Source organism: Nannobrachium achirus, assembly GCF_963921795.1.
Source record: "Nannobrachium achirus genome assembly, chromosome: 4".
NCBI lineage: Eukaryota > Metazoa > Chordata > Actinopteri > Myctophiformes > Myctophidae > Nannobrachium > Nannobrachium achirus.
The window spans coordinates 61,367,825-61,384,053 of record NC_137813.1 but is presented as its reverse complement, the minus strand read 5'-3'; the positions used below and the strand labels follow the sequence as shown (position 1 = coordinate 61,384,053).

Here is a 16,229-nt window from a genome sequence, read left to right as displayed (position 1 = left end):
CAGATAATTGCTAATGAAATTGTGCAGGAATCACAATATTGTGTCAGTTTATTTATAGAAACCACTGTTACTGCCAGTGGCTTTCAAGCAGTGCATTCTATGTTCGTAATGCAATGCTGCGGGCAGTGCGGGGTTTCCTCTTCAGAAAGAAATGTGTAGACCTAAAAACAAACATTCTACAGTGCTTAGCCTATCAAACCTTTTCATGTCAAGGACCCCCAAATTGACACTTATTAGCCCGCATGGACCCCCATTTGAAAAACAGCAGTGATTCTGAACCATTTTAATTTCAAGGACCCCAGCTTCAGATATTTTAGGCTATGGACCCCCAATTAATGGCATTTCTACCCCAATTTATATTCAATTGATTAGGCCTAAATGAACTCGAATGAAAATAAAAGCCTGCATGCATGGGTCTAAATTGTTACTAACATCATTCAGCTGGGGAGACACTGGAACTCCCTCAAGGACCCACTTTGAGAACCAATGTTCAGCAGTGGATTTTCTGGGACTAGCCTAAAGCAGCGTATTGTAACTTTGACAGTGTACAAATGGAACCAAATGGACCCCATATAGGCTACACTGTCAAAGTGTAGCTTAAATGGGGTCCATTTGATCGTTATAACAATGTCCTGACAATCAAAGATATCAACATTTTAATGGGGTGTCATTAAAATGTATGTTGACATGGCACACTGACTATCTAGAAAATAAAAACATGGCACTTCATTTCAAAAAGGTTGCTGACCCCTGCTCTAGATGATTCGCATGTCTTGTGGAGTAAGATTGAAGATTGCTTTTAGGATGTTTATATCAAAGATAGTTAGTATTGTAGGATTTTATAGACCTGTGTGTGTGTTTCACAAAGTGTTCACCAATGTTTACAGAATGCTTTCCTGACTTGCCCAGAATGTGTCATTGCGTAACCAGGGGCGTCAATTGGGTATGGCAGGGGTATGCAGCTGCCATACCCTGGGTCCAGGGGGGTAAATAAAAGTTACTTTTAAATATAAATCCATGAATGTCTCTTTATCTATCTGTGCTGGTTATTGCGTTGTTAAATTACAGTAAAATAACTACAAATGCAAAATGTTACAAAATGGTCACTTTAACAAGGTATTATTATATTCTCCACACTTTTATTCTTCCCATTTTAACAAAATGGTATATTCCCAGGTTCCACAGGTCAGCTGCACAGGTGCAACAAATAACAATGCACTTGAACAACCGTTCCAGGCTGCCAAATCCAGCCCAAGAAACCAAACGGGGGGAAAAAATTAAATGTACTTCTTAAAATAAATGTATCATGCCTGTTGCTAAGGTATGGCAAAATGACTGGTGTCTTGCACACGCGCGAAGGCGCGTGTGCAAGACACCAGTCATGTTGCCATACCTTAGCTTTTTCTGAACTGACGCCACTGTTTTAGCATTGTGGCCCACATCAAATCATGTCAGCAGGTTTAACATCAGTTAGAAAGGTGTCTGCGGTAGATATGATGCCTAGAGAGATGACTGCAGGAAGGGTTTCTTTAAAAGCTCAGATTGCCCTGATGTCTGCACTCTTCATTTATTTAATACATGTTCAGTTACTTTATAACGTATACACTTCACATGTCCTTACATCCATGATAATGTTGCATTATCATGTATTTAATGTTGCAATGTTGCATGAAGATGTGTTTTAATATCTAGTGTCTTTCTTCAAATTAAGAATAAAACACACAGGTAGAGGTTGCATACTCGCTCCACTTCCACAATGCTTATATTTATTATGAAAAAACTGAATTTCAGTGTAAATGAAGAGAAATTAGAGAGCTAAGAAAAACACAGTGAGACTGATAGTCTTGCAGTCTTTTACATGGTTTATTTGAGACAGTTGATTTTGTCGCTTAACATCACAAACCAAAAATATATAGCATCTCCTACAGCTTTAGATTTCTCCATCTATAAAGACACCACCGCTCTTAGATAGTTGACAACGAGTAGAGCCTGAAACATACAATACAATCATATGATACTGTAGTTTGTTCCCCCAACAAACACTGTTGAGGCACACTCCCTGTTTGTTCCCCCACCCCCATGGATACAGGGAGGTACTCAAATTAAGAATACAGGAACAATTACAGAACATGTTCCATTACATCAACAAACCAACCTTGAATAAAGGAAAAAAAAAACTTGAATATCAGTATTCGTAGTCTTTAAGCCTGATGAATATATTATTTGTAAACAACAACACCTTCTTATTCCCATATGAGATACAATAATCCATCACACATAAATAAGACAGGAGAGTGATCAGAGTGAGAATGGGATGTTTACTATGGAGAGAGAGAATTCAAGACAAAGGTACAACAAAATAATCAATGGTTCGTGCTCTCTCTGACAAATTATGTTTTGACATGAGTATAAGTATGGTCATTTCATCAGTCAGTGGATGACGTTTCAACAGTTAATAGGATATGTTTCTTGTCCACACATCACAAGACTAAGAGTCCATATACAGGGTTCCTGGGGGGAGAGGTGTCCTTGCTGGTGTCTAGATGATACCAAATGTCCCAGCCCGAGCCTTAGAATACCAAAACAATTCTCATTGTTTTAGGAACAGGCTCCATGGCAGTAGATAAGGCCTGATTTCTACCAGACGGAGACCTTGTGTGTGTACTGTATGTGACATTTTATGACACAGTCACTGTGCCTTAAACTTCAGGTGGTCATCAATATGTATTGATAAAAAGATGATATGAACCATAACAAAATACCTATCAAAGCCTGTCTACCATATCTTACACACCTCTGCTTTATCTCCAACATAATGAAGCCCTAGCCCTGGATAGAGAGGTTGTGTGAACTTGGTTTGAATTTTACGAATGAGCATTTTGTCAGAAACGCTGTAGAAGGACAGCGTGCCTGCCTTGTGGTCCAGGTACACCCCTACTCTGGAGCAAAGAGGTGCTGGCACTTTAGTCTCAACATTGTTGTGTTTGAACAGGCAGCCTTCACCAGAGTACTGTATGATCCAGGATTTACTATTGGATCCAAATCTCGCATGAACCCCATTTCGTTCAATGTCTTTATAAGAGACTGCTATGGAAACCTTAATGCCACTCCACTGTACCTCCCAGTAGCAACGGTCAGACAGACCCTCTGTACACAACACCTGAGCGTATCCGGTAAATCTCTCCGGATGGTCGGGGTACGGCGCCAGGTCAGCTGTAGTCGTCACCGTCCTGTTCTCCTCTGACAGGGGCATGCAGCAGTGTGCCGTGTTCAAGTCCAGTGAGAGTGGACAGGAATCTGTGAGAAGAACACATGAAATATCAGTTTCATATATAATTTATGTACTGCACAGTGCGCGCCGCACACACACACACACACACACACACACACACACACACACACACACACACACACACACACACACACACACACACACACACACACACACACACACACTTTTTTACAGTTTGTAGCAAACTGAATCAACATGGACTCACATTGTAAAAAGTCATTTCTGTTCTGCGGCTCTGGAGGGCGGAAAACATCGACTGCAGAAACTGGAGACACAAGAAATCAGCAAAGTTTTTCAACAAGCGTACCACGGTAAACTACGGTAAATTCATAAATAACCAGGTGTACCACAGGAAGAAAAAAAAAACACAATTACAAATAGTATAAGTTAAATTAAATACTGTAAATGAATTAACAAATTCATTGTTAATACATTAATCAGTGATGAAATGCTGTCAGATAGATAGATTGATGATTTTAACAATTTTCATTTGCTTGCATGCCCTTGGGGGCATGCATGCCAGTGGTTAAATGTGTATTTTTAGACACAATAAGCACATTCCCAAGATGCACTGCAATCTTTCATGGTCAGATGTGACTTAGGGGGCTGGTGTAATTAGTAACAAAGAAATTGCCGGCTTATTGTGTCTAAAAAGACATATTTAGCCATTTGTACGCATGCCCCCAACCACTGAAATCAAAATAGTAAAATCGCTAAAACAATAGAAAGAACTAAATGAAAACATTTTAACACTCATCTTTTATTTTTTCTAATGACTATCTAAAATATGAACCTGTGTTGTAAAAAAACAAAGTTGTCCTTTAAAGCAGATTCAAATTAGCTTAAACCCTGTTCAGTTTTACTAACCACTGTCTGACATTAGTCTCTTGGGTTATCAGTATCCCTTTGGCAGCTACGCTATTGCCTTCAGACCACTTTTACTTAGAAATATGATGGCTGCTTTGAGAAAAGGCCAAGATTTAACATATTCACCTCTCTCTGATATGCCAGGCCAGGTTTTCCTCAGGATGTCGTGCAGTTGGTCTTTCAGACCAGACAAAGTATCGCTCACTTCTGTGAAGTAAGGACGCACGGGACGGACAGCAATCCTGGGGAGCTCTGGAGGTTCACTGGAACTGGACAGAGACTGGAAACTCTGGAGACAGAGACATACGTGTAGATGAGTACAGACAGGAGGGAAGAACAGAATACAAAGAAATCAAATTCAATAGATTAGTATATTGATCAGAAGGAACAAGGACACGTATGCTCGCACACACACACCTCAAATATACTGTTAATAATATTGGGCTGAAGTGAAACAGCCTGTTATAGCACCACAAATTTAAAAAACTTTTGATGTGAAGGTTCTTCTTGGCCTACTGGGAGAATGCGTGAAAAACCTCACCCCGTTCGGCCTGGCAGTTCTGAGATTAGCTGCTCAGAGGCAGATAGAGATTGTGGCAAAAGACAATCTCCGGCCTGTGGCTGTTCTAGCCTGGTGGAAATAATCACAACACAACTGGTGTGGCATTGTGACGTCATCTGAACCGTTTTGTAAGGTTAATCTGGGTGTGAGTGAGGAGAGAGTAAGGGAATTACATGTAGAAAATGGTCTGGCTGGCTGCAATCGAACTGTGGGCATTTGTGGTGACGTAACACAGTGCGTTTCCTATTGCCCAGCCAACTGGCTGTCAAGTCGCCCCTGGTCTGGCATTCTTAAGGCTGACTGATTTGTCACACAACAAAAAGTGGCGTCAAACAGAGTTTAAATGCTCAAAAGTCGCGTCGTGCAACGTGTCTGTCGACAACTAGTCTCGCGTGGCCAGACTGTTGACTGTTGACTTGATTTGGAACTGCTACCGTCATACAGTCTGGGATAATGGAAGAATGATGAGTAACCGGTTAAAGCCGAAGTGAAGGCTCCTCCCCACTTCCGTTTCCGTCTCACATCGCGCACATTTATCATTATATGAATAAAAATCTAAGCATCTGCTTAGCAGAAATTACATTTTAAAATATGTCGCTCTGACATCACACTCTGGCTTGATGTCCCTTTCATGCCCATATATGGAGATCGCTGATGTCATCACGAGTCACACTTGCAAATTAATTAAATCCTTGCCCGTTTTATGCCCATATATGGAGATCCCTGTCCCGATAAATGGTAAATGGTAAATGGTGCATTTATATAGCGCTTTTATCCAAAGCGCTTTACAGAGATTGTGCATTACATTCACCCATTCACGCACACATTCATACACCGGTGGCGGAGGAAACCATGCAAGGCACCAACCAGCTCACCGGGAGCAATGTGGGGTTCAGAGTCTTGCCCAAGGACCCTTCGACATTAACTCAGGGGGAGCCCGGATTCGAACTGGGAACCCTTCCGGGAACCCTTCGTGCTCTAATAACGGTTTCTCTACCCCTGAGCTATGCCGCCCCACATCACATGATGTCATCAATATTAAGCGCATACCTGGGAATGCCCATATTTGGTAATGCCTATATGGAATTGATGTAAACCATACCATAAATATCACTGGCCAGATGGCCAAGAATTGGCGCGACCTCTGTCGCATGTCACCCTGAGGCATCTTACTAGTACAATATTGCATAATATAACGATAACCGATAAAAACATCGCAGATTTCTTCTAAATGTGTAAAAACAAATCATGGTTTGTACATTTTTTGTCACTTTAAGTATAAGTTGTGTTACTGTTAAAAGTGCTTGGTGTGTGAATGGCCCTTAAAGTTCAACATGTGTCTCTAAATGAGTTATGCTGAATTGACGCTGCATCCTGTGGGCGATTATTCCTACCGTAGGAGACGGTGTCGCATAAATTAGAAGGACGCAGCTTGTGATTGGCTGGAGCGGAGGTCTGGAGCGCTCGGCTGTGGTCACTTGGACCGTGCGGGTGTGAATGTTAACCTCTATGTCTAAACCCGAACCCTAACCTCAGTAAAACTATGCCTTAACCTAACCCTAACCCTAACCTTAACCTCAGTAAAACTATGCCTAACTCTAACCCTAACCCTAACCATAACCTTAACCTCAGTAAAACTATGCATAAACCTAACCCTAAACCTAACCTCAGTAACCCTGACCCTGGTGAGTAGCCGACGCTGGTGAACGGAAAAGAAGCGCTCCTTCCCCCACAGTCTCCTACGGTAGGAATAATATCATCCTGTGGAACCTGGATGAAGTGGATGACGTCATCAGAGGTGGACAGCTCCTCCATCTCAGCATGTCTCCTCTCCAGCCAGGCGACCTCCTCCTCCACGAGCTTCAGGAGTCCCTCGGTCTGAGCCAGGGCCGTCTTCTCCTGATCCCGGATCAGTCGCTTAACCTCGCTGCACCGTCTCTCCATGGAGACCCTCATCTCGGAGAAGAGCCGGTCACTGGCGTCCGCTGCCGCCGTCGCTGAACTCTGGTTAACATGGCATGAGACATGAACCAGTGGTGGGAAAAGTACTCTCATAATTTACCTCAGTAAAAGTACCAATACTGCAATATAGACATACTCTGTTAGGGTGCCCACACACCAAAATACCTATGAGAGTGGAATCCGCGTTCCGCCAATGCATTTCAATGAGAAGGGGGCGGTTTCATGTCAGTGGAGGATATCAGCACGCCGCGCAGACCTTGTGTTTATGCTGGACTAAATACATTCTCCACGCAGATTCTGGTTTCTCCCCTCGGTCCAATCGGGTGATTCGAAGGCGTAACGTTCCGACACTTGTTTTGTTTTGAATAGTCTCATGCATAGTATTTAATTGATATCTGTGGTCTCTCATGCACCCACACTCATCTCTTTTTATCTTGTTGCTGCATCTCCCCTTCCAATAAAGCAAGGGTGAGTACCCTTCGCCTGTCCATTATAGAGTTGACACATAAAGATGATGATAATAAAGCCTATTAAATTGATAACCTCGCAGCGTAACGTATCTCTGCAGACAAAGGATCGCTACCATAGAGTTATAATAATCGCTACGCTAGTCTACAGGCTAGAGGGAGGAAGGGACTTGAAAGCAAGTGACAACCTGGCAACGTCAAGACAAGGCGGTGCGGGAAGTGAGTGACAGGTGCGTCACTGGCTTTGGGATGGAATACGCTCTCTGCGTTTTTAGTCAGCCGCGCACCTAAATAGTTTATCCGCTGCCGACCATATTTTGGTGTGTGGGCACCCTTACAAGGAAAAGTCTGGAATTCAAAGTGCACTTAAACGTATGAACTGTTGGTATCAACATGCACTTAAAAGTACCAAAAGTAAAAGTTTGAAAATAGCAGATCTCCAAGCTCACAACACGTCACAATTCAAAGCGTTTGCGATGCCTTGTGAGCTTGGAGATCTGCCATTTTCGAATAGCCAAGGCATAAAATAGGGCTAACACACGCACACACAAACAACAACAAAACAAAATGTTCACTAACTACTGACTAAAATCACTAAATATCTGTGTCTGCATATTCTCCCGATCTCATGTTGTGATCCTTACCTGAGGGGGGAGGCCCCCTCAGGTAAGAGCTATAACTTAACGCATTGATACAATCGTAGCTTTTGTGAAACAAATACTCTTTTATCGTTTATGAATAATGCCTGTAACTCATGTCTATGTCATGCTGCTATGACATATTGCAGTGCAGGAGCAACTGTAGCAGTCATTCTGATTTACTGTGTCTCATCTATATGGCATCACCATCGTTTCACTATATCCATTATCCACAGTAAATAACACAATATCAGGAAGTGAAATAATACCAGCTCTACCTTCAGGGTCATTATGACCTGTCTAAGGTCTTTCAGCTCTTTCTTTCTCTTCTGGATCCTCTGCTGGACGTTTTGCTGACTCGCCACCATATGTTTCTGGAAGAAATCAGCATCGGAAACAGAGACAGTTCGGTTTAGATCCGAGTATAATCTGAAGTCAACAGTGACTGACAACGAAAATAAATCCCAAATAAATGCATCCAGTATGTTTTACCATACATCCTATACTATGTAAGTATGTATGTAGGTCATTGTTGAGTTTGACCCAATAATGACTTAAAGTCAAACTGAGTTTAGACTGAAATTTAAAAAAAAAATGAAAAGAGTTTAACAGAAATTAACTGGGGGAAAAATAAAATAAAAACTTCATACAGATTTCATCTTTATTTTTATTGTTTATATTTTTATCCTACGATTGTTGTAACCTATTTTTCACCCAGTGCCAATTGCCTAAGCCAGGGTTCTTCAACAGGGGTCCGGGACCCCTAGGGGGTCCTCAGAGTCACTACAGGGGGTCCTTCAAAACTGAGTGACATAAAAAGGGGTCCCCTTTTTATATTAACCACTTGAAATATAGTGTCCATATTCTGAGAACTTTTGCCAAAAATAGCAGATCTACAAGCTCACAACAGTGCGAGGCGTTGTGAGCTCGTAGATCGTTTATTTTCGGCAAAGAGGTTTGGTGTAGAGGGGAAAAAGAGCAGACTAAGGCGGCATTCACACAGGCACGTTTTATTGCGATTAAAATGAATCCTCTAACGTATTGTCGGAAAATACACAACGTTTGGGCATGTGTGAAGATGCATCCGTATTCTTTTTCGAATCAAAGAAACGAATGCAAATCCACAAAAAAACATGGCTTTCGATTCGCTACAGCAAACGCTTCACTGTTGGTGTGAATCCATCCGTCTTAAATACAGGCAATGAAACATTGTGGTCGGCTATATAGAGCCATGTGCGGGTTAAATCCATAGTTATTTATAAAAGGTTAAATCCACCTCCAGACCATCCGCTCTCATTAGATGTCTGACCATAGAGAGAGAGAGAGAGAGAGAGAGAGAGACGTTGACGTCCTCCTCTTCGTAGATAATCATATCTTGCTATTAAAAGTATTTGCTGTCTGGTTTATTGCTGGTAGATTTTGCGAGTCCCTCCGGCCGCCGCTGGTTTTATTTTTTGATCGCCCGTTTACGACCGTCGACCGCAGATAAATAGGCTAACGCCTGCGCCGCAATTTTGCAGGGGTCCTGTGGTTACATTGCGAGTTGAACTTGAAGAATTAATAAACACAGGGAGATGGAGGACGCATTATTATGCAGCTTGGATACATACGTACATGTCCCGTGGAGGCGTGGACAGACGTGGACTCAGTCCTTGTTTCGGATGACAATGTGCAGTGTGAGGGCAAACGTATCAATTAAATATGCAAGAATGTGGCAACTTCACCCCTCCCATTCGCACGACTAAACCGAATTATATTATGAGAATGTGGCCTCAGTACAGAGTGAAAGGTCAAGTTTATTAAGTATTGACGGTTCAAGTGGTTAAATCTGAAAACACAAATTGACATGAATCCAAAATACACTGATGTTCATGCTGTCAAACAACGCAACTATATGGAATCAGGTTGTGGGGGTCCCTGCTTCATCTCTCTCTCAACTAAGGGGTCCTTGGCCTGAAAACGTTGAAGACCCCTGGCCTAAGCTGTAATCCTGGGCGCTGCGCTCCTGCGTGGAAGGAACATGTTATTCCAACCAGTTCCTTTCCCCTCCATCAGGCACCCTGGCTGGCCAGGGGGAGGCATTATAGAGACCAGGATTACTGCATGTTTTTGTGAGGGTACCTAGCCTAGGAGACACGGGGAGAACATGTAAACTCCACTCAGAAAGGCCAACCTTTCTATATGCCATGCCAACCCCAGCTAGGGTGTGGGCAATGATGACACGGAGGAGAGAACATGCCCACAGCGTCCCCCAGCGGGAATCAAACCCAGGACAGATTTCAGCTTTACATTTTTAATAGATCTTTGAAACATTAATAGCTAATATCTTGTCCAACAAGTGACCTGTTTGTCGGTCCTCTCTGCTGCAGCTGACACGGTGTCATGGCCCTTATGTTCATCCATGGTGCACAGATAGCAGATGCACTGCTGGTCTGTGCGACAGTACACCTCCATCAGCTTGTCATGACTGGAGCACATCTTGTCCTGCAGTTTGCTGGTGGCTGGGACCAGAGTGTGCTTCTTCCACGTGGGAACATTGTAGTGAGGCTGGAGGTGAGCCTCACAGTAAGAGGCCAGACACGTCAGACAGGACATGAGGGCTTTGTGACGCTTGCTTCCCGTGCAGAAGTCACAGGCCACATCTGCAGGACCGGCGTAGTCGACCACAGCAGCAGGGGGAGAAGGCTGCTGAGTCTGACCTCCTAGATTCGTCATCTTCTCCACAACCTGAAAGTACAAAGTAAAGGAAGGGGGAGGTCATTCGCCAGTGAGCTAAAGCGAGCGAGTCGCCGTGTCGAGCGTTGAGAAGACAGGGAGACTTGAAGTCAGAGTGAATTGCTCACAATATGACAGGGGGGAGTGGGTGGTGGGGTGGGGGATGTGGTGAACTAGATTACAAGAAAACAAGAGCTCCTTTTTCAAACATACCGTAACATATAAATACATTTTGCCCGGAAGTAGTTTATGAATTTTATTTTCTTCTTCTATGGTTGAATTTTTGAATGTAAATATATCAAGCCTAGACGATAGGCTTTGGATTATTAGAATGTGAGTGTTGTTTCTGAGTTTTTAAAACCATTTTTATATAATTTTGCTGTTGTTAATCTAGGCCTCTGTTTTACCTCTGTGTTACTTCAATTTGACTTCAATTCAAGCAGTAGGCCAATAGTATGTTCTTATTTTTTCTTCGTTCACTGTTACGGAATTCTCTACAAACTATATGTGTATTCGAGCAGACTATAGAAATAAAGTCATTTTTGGGTGAACTACTCATTGAAGAACGGGAAGGTCCTTTAAGAACCTTATCTCTGTAGCTCTACTTGAACTTTGCTCTGTATTTGAACTACGAATGACTATATCTGTTATACATAATGAAGCTGGTTAACAGTATCAGAAATAATTATGCAGAAACTAGAGAGAGAATTCCTTAACAGGTGTAAAGCCTCAGCTATTCACTTCACCGTGGTGTAGTTTTCTAGCTATCACCTAAAAATACATAACAAAGCCTAGGTGATAGCTAGGAAACTACAACTCGGTGAAGTGAATAGCTCTTCACCCTGGACTCTGATAGAGGCTATAAAGGACAACTTCGTTTTTTTTTCCCACTGTGCTACATGAAATGGAACAGAGAGCCTTCATTAGTAGCCTATCATTGGTAACACCTTTGAAGGAAGTGAGAAAAGAGACCCAACTAGAAGCAGTGCTCTTCCGAGCACAGGTCTCCACCAGACCGTGCGTCCTGGTGAACTGATCGGTGGAGTTATAGGTAAAACCACAAATCAGCCTGTTATAGCGCCACCATGAGGCTGATTTAAAAAAAAATACGTGGCATTTCTTCCTCGGCCTAGTGGGAACGTGTGTGCGCGATTTCATGATAATTGCACTTTGCGTTTGTGATTTGAGGCATTTTGTTCAAAACGGCTCAATCCTACAAACTTTGGAAGCCAATCTTAGCCAATCAGGATGGAATATGCCAAATCGGACAGATCCGTGTCGATCACATGACTGTCGAGATACTGCCTACCGATGTGTAGGATTTTTGGACAAAATCTGTAAGAATAGTGCACAGAAATGTGTTTTGCAAACATCGGCCACTAGGTGGCGCTAGAAAAGGCCCATTTGAAAAATTTAGGGCAGAGGTTCTAGATTGGCATCCAGGGAATGTGTGTGCTCACTTTGGCAGCGACCGGGCCAACGGCGACTGAGATTAGCTGCTCACAAACTGCGAGGACGCACGCAATCCTACAAACTTTGGAAGCCAATCTTAGCCAATCAGGATGGAATATGCAAAATCGGACAGATCCGTGTCGATCACATGACTGTCGAGATACTGCCTACCGATTTGTAGGATTTTTGGACAAAATCTGTAAGAATAGTGCACAGAAATGTGTTTTGCAAACATCGGCCACTAGGTGGCGCTTGAAAAGGCCCATTTGAAAAATTTAGGGCAGAGGTTCTAGATTGGCATCCAGGGAATGTGTGTGCTCACTTTGGCAGCGACCGGGCCAACGGCAACTGAGATTAGCTGCTCACAAACTGCGAGGACGCACGGAGGCGAAACATCGGCCACTAGGTGGCGCTAGAAAAGGCCCATTTGAAAAATTTAGGGCAGAGGTTCTAGATTGGCATCCAGGGAATGTGTGTGTTCACTTTGGCAGCGACCGGGCCAACGGCGACTGAGATTAGGTGCTCACAAACTGCGAGGACGCACGGACGGACGCACGCACGCACGGACACACGGACGGAGGGGAAAACATACTCTCCCTCAGCCTTCGGCTGGTGGAGACAATAAGGTGTGCATATTAGCCTATTAAAGTGACACAAGCATGCTCTTGCCTTACCTCGGCTAGCATGTTGTTCTGCCTCAGAGCAGGTCTTGGAGTGAAGCTCTCCCTGCACTGGGGACAGCTGTAGACGCCAGTCATCTCTTCCACCAGGTCCCAGCAGCCCTCGATACATCTTCTACAGTAGCTGTGTCCACATGGCAGAGTCACTGGTTCCTTGAGAAGGTCCAGACAAATGGAACAGCAACAGAGCTGATCCTCCTGGTCCAGAACTACTCCCAGTCCCCACTGCGCCATTTTACTGTTCACCGAACCACGGCACACACCGAGTAGAGAATGGACAACACAGACTGAGTTTCGTTTCTCTGAAAAGCCTGTAGAGGAGAAAGGGAGTGGTTTGCTGGTGTATGGGAGGTGTGGCTTTAAAGAGGAAGAGCATTTCTGCCACAAAGGTCATTATAGTCCGGCAGCCCCTGAGGTGGGGTGTGAAATTTGGTAGACTGTTATAGTCTTTTTTTATTGGGCTAAAATATTGTCTAGGCTATACATACATTCATGAAACCACCTGCTGACTGGCTGTCAGCATTTCTTTTTATAGAGGGTAAAAGTTTGGGTCCCATTTGCCCACAGGGGGAAAAAATACAAAACAAATCTGGTTTAAGCATGTGAGGGGTCAATCTATTTTTTTTTTTTTGGACCGCTGTAAACATCTTTTCAAATACTCCAGCAACAGTGGATATGTTCACATACCCCCCAAACTATTCATTTGAACTAGGGACCCCCACCCTGACAAGCACGTAGAATCGTAGCAGCATATCAAAATAAGGACCTGAGACACAGCCTGTTGATCTCTGTCAATGAACGTCTCTGCAAGAAGAGTCACCAATGTCATTTTCTCTACCCCGCAATCCCCTGGCAAATTCTATGAGAGTCTATGAGAGCCGGCTGGACAGCTCAATGAACAAAAACAGATTCTGAACGATAGAGACCTTTATAAAATACTCGGTTCAGGAATATAAAAGAAAACACACAAGTATGTATTTCTGAATAAGTCCCTCTCTTTCAAAGTTGAAAAGTGGTTAAAAATAACCGTGATACTATAATAACTTATTTTGCACTTGGCACTCTGCTTAAGTTTGAGTTTGTGTCAGCGCCTGAACACAGCATGTAGGCCCTGACCACTCAAGAGTCACACAACCATACGCTTGAAGTCTGCTTATAGGCCTACTGCGTTTACTAGTAAAAGTACACTAGTAATCTACATCCACAGTGACTGCTACTGTATTCCCTTTGACATGTACACAAATTATAGTATAAATGTGCTGCATAAGTTATATGTAAATGTAAACTGTGTATTTGTAAATGGTACCATTGTGAAGCTTGCTCTCAATTGGCTATTCTTTAATAAATACAGATTGTGGATTCAGGTGTGAAATGTCAGATTGCTTACAAATAATCACAAAACAAATACAGATGATTCGTTTTATTACGTTGCCAGACATCTCACCTTGCTTTGCAGTGAATAGGCCTATTGGTCAGAGTAATACCTTATATGTTGGAACTATTTTAAAAGACAAATGACAACATTGGTCAACAACTCTCTCTCCATGTAGCAGTCTACAGGTGAGTCTTTTCTTTTTCCTATGATGGTTTTAATCCTTGGCTCTTAATTTGGTGACATTTACCAGATTATTGAATTTATAACCAGCACTTAAACATCTCTGTTTTCACATGTTCAGACTGTCTCTACCTCCATTTTAAGTCCAACGAGAATCTAGGCTGACTAGCTATCTTCACTCTAGAGCAGACTGTGACACCAGTGGCCGCGCTAGTGATTTAGCCAGCTGGTTAGCGCAGCTGCCACTGATAATGAGAAATGTGGGTTCATATCCCTATCTGGACACCTTCTCAAGGATAAGAGTTCAAACACCACTCTTACTTTCAAACTAAATTTAAAATTAAGGAAAAGTGTGCAAGAAGAATTAGAGAGAGGCACATTAAAAAATCATTATTTAACGTGCAAACTTCTCACCACATAGCCTGTGTAGATATAGGTTCAAAGTTCATGTGAAAAAAGTTTCATGCGCGTAACGCGAAAATCCCAGGAGGAGATAGATTTTTACTGTTTTTCATATAATTCCAAATTGTGGGAGACCTAAAGGTCAGAGGTCAAAAGTCAGAGGGTAAAAGTTGTTCGGCATGAGGAGACGCATACGTGTATACAGGTTTCATGGCTGTAACTCAAACACAGCATGAGCTATACCTGTTCAAAGTTTGCACTTTCGAAGGCTTCCTACAGCGCCACCATTTGGCCAATTGCTGTAAAAAGTAATAGCACACAATAATGACAATATCTAATGTGTGCTCGGAGCCCACAATAATTATGGTGTAAGTCAGGGGTCTTCAAACTTCAAACTGGACTGACACACTTCTCTTATTTATATTTGCTATGATTATTAATATATAATTTATCTTATTTATATCTGTATAATTATTCAGCTGGGGGGGGGGGGTCTCCTCCATGCATAACCTTTTAATTTATTTATTTACACTTTCTATATCAAAATAATCTGAACAATTGAGCCTATATCAAACTAAATGTGTGTTGTTAGTTACACATATGAATGTGCAGCAGTAGCAATAACTAAGTACATTTCTTTTGAGGTATTTGTACTTAACCGGAGTAATTCCAATTTGCAATAGGCCTACTTTTACTTATATTTACTTACTTCCACTACATCTAGGATCCAAATATTGAACGTTTACTCTGTTACATTTATGAACACTTTAGTTACTATTCACTTTGTAGATTTGTATTATTACACACACGCACGCACGCGCACATGAGTCAAAAGGGGAAAGGGTGTTTTTTTGCAGGTCGTTCAGTCCGAGTGTATCAAAAATGCACCTTGGTTAAGGCAGACCAAAGTTTGTGATTGGCTGCGCATAGGTGACGAAAGTCTGGGGATGGAGATACACCTAAACCTTAACCCTAACCTCAGTAAAACTAACTAACGCTGGTGAATGCTAATCTGCCGACGCTGTTGAATGCTAACCTGGTGAAATGCTAACCTGCCGACGCTGGTGAATGTCAAACTGGTCGGAACAGCGGTGCTTAAAGGAGGTGCATTTTTGATACACCCGGACTTAAAGACCTGCAAAAAATACTCTCCCGGGTCAAAAGGCCCAATCCAAATAGGCCTACACCGCTTTAGTGATACACTAAAAAAGATCATGTGTCTTTAAATGTTTAACCCTAATCCTATCCTGATGGAGAGTTGGTAACCAAATGGACCCTACAGATCTTTAACTCTTGAGAGTGCAAGATGAAAACCAAATGGACCCAGTTTCATTGTACACTCTTAGATGAGTTAAATGATTGTTAAACAACTGCATTATTTAATAAAGAAGTCCACACAATTAGAGAATGTAGAAGTTTTACTTTATTTTGAACGTTTGGCTGTTATCTCTTCTTTGGCACCCTCATCAATGGTGTTTTTATATGAGATACATGAAGGTTTCCTGTGTAAATGCAACAGTTGACCTACCAGTGATTTGTACTGTCATGAAACTGTACTTTTTTTCTATGTAACCTTCTAATACATTCTTCAATCAATCAATCAATGTTCCGTGGCTCAAATGCTGAATAAATAATGG

The 16,229-nt window shown here is 42.4% G+C and overlaps 1 protein-coding gene across 1 annotated transcript; it reads right to left on the bottom strand.

Moving 5' to 3' along the window:
* Positions 1 to 2,776: 2,776 nt before the first annotated feature.
* Positions 2,777 to 12,869, bottom strand: LOC308283056 (E3 ubiquitin/ISG15 ligase TRIM25-like; the record flags this gene model as incomplete). Its single annotated transcript, XM_080723443.1, has 7 exons — positions 2,777 to 3,297; positions 3,498 to 3,557; positions 4,286 to 4,448; positions 6,465 to 6,725; positions 8,067 to 8,162; positions 10,132 to 10,515; positions 12,630 to 12,869. The coding sequence occupies 7 exons, from the start codon at positions 12,867 to 12,869 to the stop codon at positions 2,777 to 2,779; spliced, it is 1,725 nt and encodes a 574-aa protein (XP_080579569.1).
* Between the last annotated feature and the right edge of the window lie 3,360 nt (positions 12,870 to 16,229).